Source organism: Carica papaya, chromosome 2 (assembly GCF_054855325.1).
Source record: "Carica papaya isolate Zhongbai chromosome 2, ASM5485532v1, whole genome shotgun sequence".
In the NCBI taxonomy this organism is placed as follows: Eukaryota; Viridiplantae; Streptophyta; class Magnoliopsida; order Brassicales; family Caricaceae; genus Carica; species Carica papaya.
In genome coordinates, this window is record NC_142310.1 from 2091516 (window position 1) to 2106623 (window position 15108).

Sequence of the window (15108 nt, forward strand, 5' to 3'; positions counted from 1 at the left end):
TGGATACCCTGGGGAAGGGTGTATAGACCAGGGTGCATAGAAAAAATCTTATCGTGAGTGTACTCAGTCGAACGGGGCTAAGGTATCCCATACCGGAAGAGGGTTGGAAGGTATAATTGATCTTCATATCGGATAGAGTATTGAGACGATGGTATGTGTTGGTGTCTATTACTGGATGAGGTATGTAGATCGGCGATTAATCAATAACTTGGATATTGGACCCATGCGTAAGGGGTCCCCCTATAAACCCCCAGAGATACTGGTAAAAATGTAAGTTGCTATTCTTACTCACTTAGATATGAAATTACAATGTTATTTGTGTTATTGTTTTCGTAAGTCAATTTTCCAAATTTATAATGATTAAGTATGGGATAAACGGTTTTATGTTAAATAAATTTATATAAACTAATGACTTCATTAGTTGTTTTATAATTTTTACCAACATTTGGTTTCCCGTATCAGTGATAAATGTAATATTTTTACTAAGTTAGTATAATTTATTTCTCTATTTAACTATTTCAGATCAAGAAGACCAAAATTTATATTTTGAACAGCAGGAGGACTGCGCATAAAAATTATCTCCCGGACCCAAACAGAGTTGTCCAGGTGAGATTAATCTCATATGATTTTTATCTCGTTTATTTTAACTATTTATTCTATTATTATGAACAGCTAAAAAATAGACATTTCTGTAACCCCATTTAATATCTTAATTTATTATGTAAGGAATGTAAATTTTAAATTATAATTTACTTATGGTATTACAATATATATATATTTTTTTAAGTTTTTAGACCTTTACATTAATTTTTTTTTATTATTTACAAAATTACCGGTAATTATTTACAAAATTACCTTTCATTTTAAATTATTCATACTCCACACTTTTTACTCTTCTTCTTCTTCTACCTGATACTGATTCAAAAAGAGCCGCACACCTCTTCAACTTCTTTTTATTGTGTGTGTGTATATATATAAATATATATTTATATGTTCAATTAAATTCATATACTTATATTTTTAATTATATATACATGTACATAATATAGTTAATTATATATTTTTTATTATATATATACATAATATTTTGATTATAAATATATATTTACATAATATTTTAATTATATATATTTAATATTATATATTTTTTAATTTATTTTTTATTTATTATTATATACAATAAAATATGATTAAAATAAATTATTTATTTAAATATAGAATCGTACTATCAATTTAAATAAAAATAATTATTACTATTAAATATTAATAAATCATCATTTAAATATAAATAAATTTAAAAATTAATAAACTTTACACCTATCTTACCATATCCAACAGAAATGAAAGTGATTCACACACTACTTTTTTATATTATTAATTAAATGAATATACAAATTTATCATTACAAATTTACGTAAAAATATTACTCATAAAATTGTAAATTATATATATATATTGAAAATAACTTAATAAACTATGAATGAAAATATATCTGAAAAAAACATAGTTAAAATTATTCTTGTTCATCTGGTTGGATCTGATTTCAGCCGTTTTTGCTTCCTGGGAACAATGGTGAGACTTGGTTTAAACTTTGAAGGATTGTAATCACTCGTAGCCTGGGGATTAAGTTAGCCCAGTTCTTGGGTTTCCTGAGGCTTCAAAGTACTTACTTGGAGAAAGAAGAAGCATCAACCAAGGTCGGTGAAACAAGCGCATAACCTGTTTGTTAAAATGCCTGAATCAGAGTTTCTTCTGTTTTTAATTTTCATTCCCTGCAAATTAGCAGTATTGCAATGGTTATGTTGCAGGCTGGTTTACCCAGTTTTCTTTCTGCACCATCGTACATTCTTTTACTGGGAAATTGAAGCTTCAAGAACCGGACGCCATGGCTATTGTGAACTTCTCAACTAAAGCTTTCTCTGCACTGCGGTTCAGTGCTAATGGCATTTTTGGAGCTCATTGTAAATCTCTCAATTGGGTTCCCATCAAGAATACAAGTATGCGGCACATTTTGACTTTCCTTTTTTCCTTCTAATTAATGCTACAACGTATATGCATATACACATAAAGTGATTCACATGTTTGCTAAAGAAGAATAGAAGATCCATGCATTGACAGAAAATGATAAAAGTTCATATAATGTAAGTGGGAACGTTTACCTATATTTTCAGTATGGGTAGATTCAGAACTTGCATAAGTGGGAATGTTTATCTATATTTTCAATATGGATAGATTCAGAACTTGCTTAAGTGGGCATACTTGCCTATACTTTTCATATGGGTAGATTCAGAACTTGTTTAATGTCCTCTAGGTTTCAGTGTGAAGCCACTTCTTGTTCAAGCAAAGGGACAAACCAAAACAGAAAGTGCTAAAATTCGAAATAGAAGGATGCGAAAAAGGGTTAGCATTTTCTAATAGTCTATGAAGCTTTGCTATTTGTTATATGTTCAGTTCGCCCTCTTTTCAGTTTCTCAAGTGAATTCTTCTAGTTGCATTCCTAGAATGATTTGATGAGTTGTGATTGTAGTTGAAGTGTGGGATTCATTTACTATGTTTCCTTTTCTGTGTTTGAGCAGTTCAATGGCACTTCTAGAAAACCAAGACTTTCAGTTTTCTGCTCAGATAAGCAGCTCTATGCTATGTTGGTGGATGACCAAAACAAGAAGTGTTTATTCTATGGATGTACCCTGCAAAAGTCCATTCGTGGTGATCCCCCTTGTAACAACATCGTAAGTATCATCGCATCAGGTTTAAGGAATTTTAGCCATGAAAACATGGGTGTTTATACCCTGTTTGGTGCATGAACTTTTTTTCTTGTTATTTTCTATGCTCTAAATGGTTATGCATAAAAAGAACGTGTCACACTTGAAGATGAAACTAGTAATTAGAAAACAGTGATATAAACATAACATGAGGTTAAACAATGAGAACTGTTTCTTTAATATTTTTTGCAAAACCCATTTTTATTTATTTTTGAATCAACACATACATACTCCGTTTTACATATTTTCATGCATACATATAAATTCTAAGAAATAAAAATTAGAAATATTTGCATGTACCACCAGTCTTGATAAATGGTCTTATAGTGAAAATATTGTGAGGTTGTTGTCTGTGCTTTTTTTTTTTTTTTTGGTGTCAAATTGATTATCCCTGTTTTCAGGAAGCTGCTAAACGTGTTGGTGAAGAGCTTGTGAAGGCTTCCATTGATCTTAAAATTAATGAGGTATCATCTTATGATCGCAATGGTTTTGCTCGCGGGGAAAGAATGGAGGCTTTCGAGATTGCAATTGCGCAACATGGGTTTTTACCACGATAGATTTCTTCATCGTATTCTGTAATAATGTGGTTCTTCGTGCTGCACCAAACGTGGTTGCATTTTGGGTTTGTTTGTATAATGCGAGGGAAAAAAATCCGACTTTGCTTAGTTCTTATGAGCTATAATTTGTGAGAAAACATGGAGAAGAGAAGAAACTTTCCTAATAGCATCTGCAGACTCTCATTGGAAAATGCATACAGAAATGAAGAAAATACCTTGTACTTTATTCGCATGTCTCCTGGCTGATTGCATTTCAGTATTGCTATTACTTACCTTTGGTATGGAACAGTATAAATTATCTTTCTTCAACAATATTTTTAATTAAAGATGCACATAATTTACTGAGATGTCTTATTTGACATTCTTTAGTAGATATTCCCACAATCTACTCAGTATATTGAAAGCTTGGTCTAAGGGTGTCATAGTTGGAAAAAGTATAATATACTTTCACCGATATACACTAAAATAAGGGTGAGAAATAAAGAGGCTTAAAAGCGTTGAGTTCAAAATAAATAAAGAGGCAGGATCAAGGAATGTAAAATATGTAAAATCGTATTCTAAATGGTAAGAATACAAGGAACCCTCTTTGACATCTAATTGACACATCTCTAGGTTCTCTAGCATGGTATGTTCTATATGTATCTAACTATAGCAAGCAGGTGCCCTATGTATATATGTACTAAACAATATATATATATATACACACACCCTATAGAAACCACCTTCCCTTATCGCCAGTCCCCACAACTCCCATCTCTCTCCCCTCCTAAAAAAAAATCTTCTTCCATCTCAACTTACACAGCCTGTAACAAAATTCAACCAAGTGAGCGGCCCTGATTTCTCTCATCAGTGTTCTTGTACTTCTGAATAACCATGTTGATGAACATCTCGGTGCTCATAGATCAGTAAATTATCTGTCAATTAATGTATATAACTATGCGGATCAATGGGATCAAGCATCTATGAAACTGCCTCTTTCTGGTTCTTCTGAATTTGCTTACTATTACTAGTTACCACAGCATGTGGCACGTTTTGTTTCCTGAAGTTTCTGCCACAGGCATAGAATCTCTCTGGGACCTTGATAGTGGGCAACAACATAGCCATCCTTACATCCCTCGTTATAAACCCTGCCTTCGTTTTCATACCGCACTTCTAGACCGTCTTTTTTCATATCCGCAATCCAGATGCCCATTGCCACATCTTCTAGCTTAAACATCTGCCATATGAAAAAAATGTTAAATTCATCACCCAGACTGTTGTTTATTAAAAATGTCAGTACGTCACATTAGAAAAATAATAGACCTTCCAAGGAGTAACCAAGCAAGCAAAAGATAGCCATTAACATCAGGGCTAGGGAGTGTCACTGAGGTAAAACAAAATGGGGAAAAGATGGCTATAAAATACCTTTAAACTGCCTCTTTTGTATCTCTCATAGACTCTCTTCGCTATGTCCCGGGACACCACATAACCCGGACCATGTGCCCAAGAGGGATAAGTACCTTCGTGCCACTCCTTTTTCAGTTCAAAATGGAAGGAAAAAAAGAGTGAGAAGCAAGAGACAAATATTCACTTTAGAATTGCTACTAAAGAGGAAATACTCAAAGCTTAAAAAATAACATTGCAGTTATGCTGAAACCAGATTAACGAGACCTAGATCAATTGTTACCTGCAAAACAATAGTAAACAAGACACGAGCAAATTGTGCAAAAAAATAGAGAACACCAAACAAAACCGGCTGTGCTACCAATCATGTAATATTTATTGCACAAGGTTGAATAAACATAACATATCCAAATTGGGCACACCATTCTATGGAACCAAAATTTCATACCAGAGTATGCTTCTGTTATAATTACTAACTATCAACAAAGATTTAAAAGGCTATTGAGCCCCTGGAGAATTTTTTGTTTGTATACTAGCTTCAGAAACTAAGCATGCCCAAGAGTAGATCATTACCTCAGGGCTAATATACCACTTGCTATCAGTATTCCGATCAGGTCGAGAATCTGAATCGATAAGTCCATACAGCAACCCATCAGTTACATTTATGCCCCTTATAGAAGCTAACACTTCGTCAACACGAACAAATGCATCATCATCAGTCTTCATGATAAATTTTGCTAAAGGAACTTCTGTCTGTTGAAGAGAATGATATCTATGAGGTAAAGGAAGGATTATCCTTGTTTGAGGATGAGAAAACACATTACCCCAAAGATGCAGATGGCCAAAGTTTTCCAGGTGATGAGACTGTAGTAATCAACAAAAGGCATTAGCTGCATGTCTTGATACGTATTTGCCTCATTCCAAAGTTCCTGATTCACTATTTGGTTTTTATGCTGCAATACCCCACAAAAGAAAAAAACACTTCATAAGTGATTCAGGAACAGGCTGAACACCTAATAGAAGAGGGACAAACCAGACCATTTCCATCACAACAATCCTTTTGGACAAAGAAACAGAACAACATGCAAAGCTCACCAGACCAACAAAAAAGCGCACAGCAACAGCTCCTGACCGCACAGCAGCATACTGCATCCATGTCCTTCGAACAGCCATCCTTTGTTTAAAATTGTTTGCCGTTGAGAATACACCAACAAAGAGGTCCAATGATCTTTGAGGCGAAAGGAGAGGTGCTTTTAGTGCTTCTAGATCGATGGCATGCTCAGAATCTTCTGATGTGGGCAAACCACTAACCAGGACAGATACCAGTTTTAAGTCACCAGAAATCCTCACTTCACTAACAAGCCATGGCTCCAAAGTCTGAACAACCAAGCAAGAAATTTGTAAGGAACAATTACATATCCAGAATATCCTACATGTAACAGAGACAACAAGAGAAGAAATTACTTCGCGAAATGCAAAGGACGTTATGTGCTTTCCATCAACTGTCATCTGGATTCCTTCTGATCCAACCCTAAGTGTTGCAACAGATGGATAACCTTGCTTAAAAGGAAAATATCTTCTGGGTTTCATCCCTTCCTGCACAATGGAAGAACCTTTTGGAGAACTGGAATTGCTAGCAGTAAGAAACCGGCCATCATCTTTACCCAAGATCTTGTTGCACTGGTCCAGTTCATCAACTGTATGTCAAACATGTTAAAACACTTATTTTACAAAATCATGTAGGGATGAGTGAAGTGTCAAGGATAAGGGGAATGTAATTGTTTTGCTTTTGGCTAAGAGATATCTGTATGAAATGGATCTATAACCAAAGCAAAACAAAGAAACAGATGCTTCAACCAAGTTGGTAACTTAGAGTTGCACTACATGATAGTCTCTTCTAGAAGCAATCTAATGATGTAAAAAATTTCTTCAATATGCATTGAAGTTTATATTTTGTTCAGTCTTACAGAGTTTTACAGTTCAACTATTTTATGATGTGTCTTGTTTCACTCAAGGTAACATATGAGCAAAGGAATTTTTTGATACAGTGGAATGGATGGGTGCCCCCAGCACAATATGTGTAGCCAAGTTTCTATCTAGAAACCTAGTTTTGTGAGATTGAGTGTGTTGAGAATAGGGTTGAGTTAAGCAAACAATGCTTGTAATCTCCAGTTCTCCTCATAGTACATCTCGATTCCCTCTTTCCCAAAAAGTAGATCTCACCCTTGCCAAACCACCGATATCTTGTGTTCTTTGATTCTTTTCAGTTCTTGATTGTTTCAGTATTTTATAACCTAAAAACGAATTCAAGGTCGAAATCTTCTAGATGCAACCCAATCTGTGAACAATTTGTTGAACATATATAGTTATGTTATCCATAGCAGGCTGCAACATCATTTGGTGACTCAGTAAAGCCTAGAAAAAGAGAAAGTAGAACCTAAAAATTAGTATTCCTATGTTGATAGTGCTGTCTAAAATTTGAACTTCGAAACAGTTTTAATTGCTGTTGATAGGATGAGCAAAAAATAGTTTAAATTGAAGATATATAGCTAGAAACCTCTAAGAAAAATGATAAATACCTTTCTTAATCTTTTCAGGATTGGGGGATGGACAACGTTCCTCTTCACCCCAATCATGAGCTGCAGTCCACGTGTTCTGAACGATGACAGGATCCTCAGTTATCTTATCACCAAGAAGCCTTACATTGTAATGCAGAATAATTGGTGGATCGGGCTCCCCAGGTACTGGTTCCCCCATCAAGTCAATCCGAAAATTACCAAGAAGACCATTTGGAATGCCAATAATTGTAATGGAAGATCCCTGAGTGAGGCCACAAGGAACCCGCAATGCAAAACCACTTTCCTCAAATTCTGTGGCATTCATTTTATTGAGAAACTGAGGACATTGTTTTTCTTTCCCAACTCTACCAGAACTTCCATTTGTATAAGCAAGATTTTCCTCTTCAATTGAAGCCATAAGGTTACCCCAAGCACTAGCAGCTTCCTTTATAGCTTCCACTCCATTTGGTAAACCCTGAGCCTGATCAATTAAGTTCTTCAGAAGATTCCATGTCTGCAAAGATTGTTGCTCTTCACTGGAAAAATTTCTCTGAGCAAAAAGGCTGAAGATTATAGCATCAGTTGAAATCACATCGGAAGTATTTGCTGGGCTCTGGACAGCATCGGGATCCGTTAAACGCACCCATTCAAGAGGATTAGTCAAATTGGCTATTACAGGACTTTTCCAGTTATTCTGGCCAATAGGATTTGTCTTGACACTGTATCTTACAAAAATCAACATAAAGAAGGATACAATTACAACCCCAGCGTACCATTTCTTCATCCTGCCGACTATGCAGTTGCATCAAAACCTCTATGGTTAATTGCCATGGTGATTGAAATTAAATAAAAATACTGCTGATTAGCATTTAAGAACTTCCAAAGAACCATATCTGTATGCTAGTCCACAAGGACTAGGTGCCCATTCAGAGAGACTGGTTCTTTGACTGGAACTTTCAGATTTTTTTGGCAAATATTGAAGGATAGTTCACTTTTCTGAAATTAAATCTTCAATCTGTTAATTTCTGGTCTATTATTTGGCTGAACCAACTACAATGTTCTGCAACCTTGAAAATTAGAAATCAATTAGTCTACAAAACATATAATGTTTTCAAAGGCACAATAACAAAGATACACATGCTATCATGTAAGAGCCTTGGAAATAAATGCTAATGATCGATGGACAGAAACCAACTTACAAAAGTGAGATGACAAAAAAAAAGAAGTACAGAGCATAATAACAAATCGGATCGAGAAGAATGTTAAAACAACTAACTCATGTTAAAACACCTCATATAAAAAATAATGTTAAAGCATGCCTTCCATCAAAGTGATACTCCAATAACTGAGAACAATATAAAACAAGCAAGCACAAATAATTGTTGGGACAAACCATTTAGGACCAAAACTGGAAGTTCAGGCTTCGTTTTGTCAGTAATATTCCCTCATAATCTTCAAATAATCTTGAAAGACTGCACCAAGTTCATCCATAAGTGATGGATCATCATTAACTCCCAAATACAACACTCATGTAACAAGGATCCTAGTTTGCTGCTCCAATTCGACGTGGAAATAAACAGACAGGTGTGAAAATAGACGGAGAACCACAAGTCAATGCCCTCCTTCACCAGTTGGTAAATAAGAAGTAGTTTCTTGACTCGTTAAGCGGTCATATTACGTTGCATGATGACCAAATCAGCAAGAAACCAAAGCCATATAAAACTCTCTGATAGTATAATGAACTACATTTTAACAATTACGAGGAAGTAGACTTAGATCAGCAGATTACTTCAAAAAATGATTTCAAGAGAAAGCAAAACCATTAGAGGAAGGTGCTTGACATTGCAGTCTTAACCCAAGAAGTTGGAAATCGGTTTTGTTTAAAATAAAACAATTAATTTACTTTCCTTACGCTTATTTAGAGTTGGCTATAGTTAATTGTTGAATATAAAATCTTTTTTATGACACCGTGGAATTGCCATTAGGGCACCTGACTATAGAAAGTCGTCAAACCACCTTTGTTGACGCGAACAGAGTACGAAACTACAAATCCTTCTATTTATGTATTCTCATGAAATCAGAAGCATTAACCAATCTTTGATTGGTTGAAAAGAAAAAACAGGAAAGAAAATTTGATAAAAACACCGAATTATTGAACTCGAAAATAGAAAACGAACACCACCACGGATTCGAGCGTTCAACGGTTCCTCAACCTTAGTGAACTGAGAAACAAGTTTCCAGAACTTCCAAGCACCAGATCAACTAGATTTACAACTTGAAGAACACAAACTCCTCTTACTGTCCACAGTTTCATCGAAAAGAAAACAGACAATACAGACATTAAAGGTGAAAGCAGAAACGGCACAACTCGCACACAGATCCGCGCACATCACTCTCTGTCCGAACTCAATGGAACATGCAAAGCGTAGTAGAACTAAGTAATGAAGAAAAAATTCGGAACTGGAGCTGAAACTACGAGGATATTGAACTAAGAGAGCACCGAAGAAGGAAGTAGAAGGAAGTACTTCAAAATGAAACAAGACGAGTGCAGTACTCACCGTCTGGAATCTGCCGAATCCTCCGAGAAAATGTGAGAAAGTTGGAGAAAAACTGAGAAAATGAGAAATGGCGGAGGGAGAGTGGTTTTGAAAACTTAAAGGTTAAGTTCGATGGTGGGAAAAATAAGAAACCGTTTTGGGTTTTGGTAATGGCGACCTGGCACCGCCTTGCTTGGTGCTGATATTCTCGTCTGGTCCAAGTGAAGTAAAGAAAAAAGAAAATGGAAAATGTGAGTTGTCTCGTTACTGACTTGTCCTTTTTCGTTCGAATTTAAGAAAATAACCGCGTTTTATTTATTTCGTAATTGAGCGTCAGTGTCGGTAGTGGGTCCCAGGTTGGCCGTATAATTCGGAAGCCAGATAGCCACGTGGCACCGTCCTAACAGAATGGATGACGTGGCAAACTGTAGTTGGAAAATATATTTTGAACTTTTTGTACAGTAATAAGTTTTATATTTGTTAAAATAATTAATTAATTTTTTTTTGGGTAAAATTAAAGTATTATTATTTAAAAAAATAATATTTATGTATTTCGATGAAATTAATTTTTAATAACATTTAAAATTATTTTTTTTATAGTTAAGACACTTTAAATGTATCAAAAATAAATTCTAATTTTAATTATTGCTAAAATAAATGTGCTTTTAAAATTATAATTAACGTTATATTGAGTCAAATATATGAATTTTGAAGGAAGGGTGGAGCAACATATGGAATTGACTGCGTTTGCCACCACCTAATTGGTTGGTAAACAAGATTAATAATTTAAGTTAATTAAGCTAAGTCTATTAATTATTCAATGTCAAATATATATATATATATAAAGTATAAATTAAAATGTGTGTGTGTATATATATATATATGCGTGTGTGTGAACTAATAAAATTGCCTTTACTTCACGTTACGGAACAGGAAACTACTCTTTCAAATTTTGGTAAAAAAGATTAATAATTTAAGTCAACTAAGCCAAGAGATCAACCATTCATCATTATCAAACATATATATATATATATATATAAAATAGGAATTAAAATGTATACATATATATATACACACATTTTTATATGTCACTTAAATCTATTATATAACGAACTCGAAAATCTAAAAAGAAATATATAATAATTTAAGTATGAAAACAAAATAAAAAATTAAAATTTGCATATCTTACACAATAAATTAAAAGTACTAAACAAATATTAGGGAATGAATTCTCTTAAAGAAACACAAAAAATGAGAAAACTAAAGAAAACTATAAAGTATCTAGTATCTACTCGCAGTCTTCTTGTAAATCGGGATCGGAAAGTAAGTTCTCTTGATCTGAAATAATTAAATAAGGAATGAGTTATACTAGTCTATTAACGACATCACACTATATCACAGTCACAAAAACAAATGTTGGTAAAAAATTAAAACAACAAATGAAGCAGTAGATTTAAACCAATACATTTATTTAAAATAAAACCATTTACCTTTTTAATTACCATTAGAGAATTTATGAAAACAAATTATAGAAACAATAATATCATATAAATCATAACTCCATGCACGACCAATAACATAGAACATATTATAAATTCACATTTATTAACAATAGACGAACTCGTAATCGTTTATCGTTTCACCAGCCTATTAGTATCTATGGGGATCCATAGGGGTGTCCTCACTACACGTGAACCATTTTCCTTAACAGTCTTAATTACATAGCCGGCCCCATATCTCGTCCGGTATGAGCACCAAGACATTAAATCTCAATACCCCGTCCGGTATGAGGGTGAAGCGGTCCGTCTCCATACCCCATCCGGTATGAGCGCCAAATGACCAAGTATCCATACACCGTCCGGTATGAGACAACGTTCACGGTAGGGTTCCCTATAAACCTGATCCGTCCACCATCTCTCAAGATATCTAGTGAGATTGTCATCTTATTTATTTATTAAATCACACCCCTTTTCTGTTTTTTCTTAGTCTCCGTTACCAAATCAAACATAAATACATAAACAAGTAAATATGCATCCGACAATGCAATCATATCTTAGATTCCTAAAATCAAACAATTGTCAAGTAAGACAGTAATACATGCATTTAAACTATACAATATATAAACCAGATATCATCATGCTTTTAGACTGTAAAATAAATCAACAGAAATCGACAGAAAACATGTCTGATTTGGGTTCCATTAACAATCCATAATTAATCAAGCACATCCATTTAATTTTGTACAAAAGACTGTAATATTATTTATTTGAATTTCAATTCTATAATAGAAAATAGGGTGAGGGGTCCTTACTTGATTTGACGCCGAAAAGTTAAATGGCTTACTGCGCCTACGGGTGGTTCCTGGGTTCCCTGAATTTTTCTTCGGGAACTGAAACGCACTCACGATACCTACAAATATCCCAAATAACCAAAAAATTAGACCTAGGACCTACTCAGCCAATTTCATAAATCCGGCACGGTGGCTCCATCGTGCTCCAGTGACGGCAGCGGCGATTCGCCTCGGGTTGGCTATTTTTAGCCTAATTCGGCCAAACTTTCATCAGTTCCTGTGAGAAAACACACTTAGTGTAACACCCAACATTTATTTTTATTTTATTTTTTTATAAATATAATTATTATTAATTAAATTGAATTGAATTTATTTTATTTTCATTTGATTTAATGAAAATAATAATAATAATAATAAAAGGGTGAAAAATTAGTTAAGGATTTAATTGAAAATAATTTTGAAAAAAAAGGGTGAAAATTTGGGTTCTGATGGTATTTTTGAAAGAAAAATCAGAAATCGAAGGTTGAAACGCAATTTAAAAAAATTATGTCACATCAGATGTCCAGTCAGCAGCCCCGACCAAGTAAGACGCGCCAAGTAACAGAGGCGCTGACGTGGGAGGCCGCGCGGGGGGAGTCACGTGGGCGATCCGCGTGCGTGTGATCGAACGGCTAAGATCCGTTCACGCGCGCACGAACGACCTAGATTGAAAATGTGCACAGACGACCCATATTACATCGCGCACAGACGACCCATATTGGATCGTGTACGGATGGCCCAGATTGAATCGCGGTGAACGGTCCAGATTCACTGCATATTTAATCGCGATCGGACGGTCCAGATTAAAAATGATGGACGGCCCATATCAAAAGCAGATGGGTATAAATAACTCCATCCGCACCCAAACTCTAACCCTAGCCGCTAGAGTCCCTTACCGGAGAAGATAGTCCAGCCTTTGGGAGCCGACCACCGTCACTTACTGCCGCACCGGAGCAATTTCTGACTGCTAAACGAGGTAAAAAAAAATTTTTTTGGCACAAAATTCAATTTTAAACCCACCTATGGCCAAATCAGAGTGAAGGAATCGGTCAATTGGCCGAAAAACGCCACCGTCGCGGGGTGTTTCAAAAAATGGCTCCGATGAGGCCCTTCCCGATTCCCATTCGATGTTATTTTTCCACCGTTGTGATCATTATTTCCTTATCTACAGGTTGACTAGAGCAAAACATCCACCCGCAACATGAGCCGGAGGAGCCGTCATACCGAAGAGCCCCACTGCCAGTGAGTTTCGATTTTCTACGTTTTTTCATTCCACCGAGGGTCCTAAGTGTGTTTTTGGTTATTTGGGACATTTGTAGATACCGTAAGTACGTTTCAGTTTTTAAAGGAAAATTCAAGGAATCCAAGGACCACCCGTAGATGCAATAACTATTTAGTTTTCGGTGTCGAATCAGGTAAGAACCCCTCACTCTATTTCGTATCATAGATGTGAAGTTTGAATAAATAATAATACGGGCTTTTGTACAAGTTAGATAAATATGCATAATTAATTACGGATTGCTAATGGAGCCTGAACCAGATATTATTCTTTATCGATTCCTATTTGATTTATTTTATAGTTTAAATGCATTATGGTATCTGGTTTATCTATTCTATGATTTGAAATGCATGTATTACTGTTTTACTTGACCACTGTGTGATTTTGAAATTTAAGATATGATTGTATTACCAGATGCATGTTCATTGTTTATGTGATTGTGTTTAATTTGGTAACGAAGATTAAGGAGAAACAGGAAAGGGATGTGATATAATAAACAGATAAGGTGACAGCCTCACTAGATATCCTGAGAGATGGTGGACGGATCGAAGTATTGAGGTTTAATGTCTTGGCACTCATACCGGACGGGGTGTGGGGACGACCCTGGAATTAAGATTGTTAAGAAAAATGGTTCACGTGTAGCAGGAACACTCATATAGATCTCCATGGATACTAGTAGGCTGGTGAAAGGAGAAACGGTGATGATTAGTTATTGTTAATGAATATGAATTTATGATATGTTCTATGTTACTGACTGTGCGTGAAGTTATGATCTGTATGATGTTATTATCTTTATAGGTTGTTTTCACAGATTCTCCAATGGTAAGTAAAAAAGTAAATAACTTTACTTTTAATGAATGTATTGGTTTAAATTTAGTGCTCAATTGGTTGTTTTTGGTTTTCTACCAATCTTTACTTCTGTGTCGGCGATATAGTGTGATGTCCTTACTGGACTAGTGTAGCTCACTCCTTATTTAACCATTTCAAATAAGGAGGACCTGGTTCCCGAGCTTGATCCGCAAGAAGGCTGCGAGTAGATGCTAGATACTTTATAGTTTTTTTTTTATTTTTTTCATTTATTGTATTTCTTTTAGAGAATTTATTTTGTGATGTTTGTTTAGTACTTTTAAGTTATCGTGTAAGAGATGTTAATCTTAACATTTTATTTCGTTTCCGCACTCAAATTATTATATGCATTTTCTTTTAAATTTTCGGGCCGTTACACTTAGGGCCCTCGGTTGACAGAAAAAACATAGAAAACCAAAACTCATCGGTAGCAGCTTCGGCTCATGTTGCGGTTGGGTGTTTTGCTCCGGTTAACTGTAGAGAAGGAAACGGTGATCACAACGGTGAAAAAATTATGCGAAACGGGAATCGGGAAGGACCTCATCAGAGGCGATTTGTAAAATTTTCTGTGGCGGTATTTTTTGGCTAATTGGCTAGTTCTTTCACTCCGATTTGACCATGGGTGGGTTTAAAATTGAATTTCGTGCAAGAGAGGAAATTTTTTACCTTTTTTGGTGGTCGGAAAAGGTTCCGGTGCGGCGGTGGGTGGCGACGGTCGGCTCCCCGGCGGCTGGGTTGTCTTCTCCGGCGAAGAACTCTAGCGGCTAGGGTTAGGGTTTGGATGTAGATGAGGTTATTTATATCCATCCACTTTTGATATGGGCCATCCATCGCTTTTGATCTGAACCGTCCGATCG

General features: G+C 35.3%; 2 protein-coding genes across 8 annotated transcripts; one reads left to right on the forward strand and one right to left on the reverse strand.

Moving 5' to 3' along the window:
* The first annotated feature begins 1404 nt into the window (after positions 1-1404).
* Positions 1405-3545, forward strand: LOC110809151 (Ribosomal L18p/L5e family protein). 2 transcript variants are annotated; one of them, XM_022034885.2, is made up of 5 exons: positions 1405-1697; positions 1787-1997; positions 2312-2400; positions 2577-2729; positions 3164-3545. In XM_022034885.2, the coding sequence occupies exons 2-5, from the start codon at positions 1886-1888 to the stop codon at positions 3317-3319; spliced, it is 510 nt and encodes a 169-aa protein (XP_021890577.1). In that variant the 5' UTR covers positions 1405-1697; positions 1787-1885; the 3' UTR covers positions 3320-3545. The 2 variants fall into 2 exon arrangements, with proteins under 2 accessions (XP_021890577.1, XP_021890576.1); XM_022034884.2 differs by having other exon boundaries at positions 1809-1997.
* Positions 3546-3850: 305 nt separating this feature from the next.
* Positions 3851-10065, reverse strand: GALT1 (galactosyltransferase1). 6 transcript variants are annotated; one of them, XM_088212568.1, is made up of 9 exons: positions 9819-10065; positions 8654-8732; positions 7282-8320; positions 6167-6399; positions 5798-6079; positions 5527-5655; positions 5276-5455; positions 4724-4831; positions 3851-4535 (listed from the first exon to the last, which is right to left on the reverse strand). In XM_088212568.1, exons 3-9 carry the CDS (start codon positions 8042-8044, stop codon positions 4326-4328), a joined length of 1905 nt encoding a protein of 634 aa, XP_088068694.1. In that variant the 5' UTR covers positions 8045-8320; positions 8654-8732; positions 9819-10065; the 3' UTR covers positions 3851-4325. The 6 variants fall into 6 exon arrangements, with proteins under 6 accessions (XP_088068694.1, XP_088068691.1, XP_088068693.1 ...); XM_088212565.1 differs by having other exon boundaries at positions 7282-8327; XM_088212567.1 differs by having other exon boundaries at positions 8654-9002.
* Positions 10066-15108: the final 5043 nt, after the last annotated feature.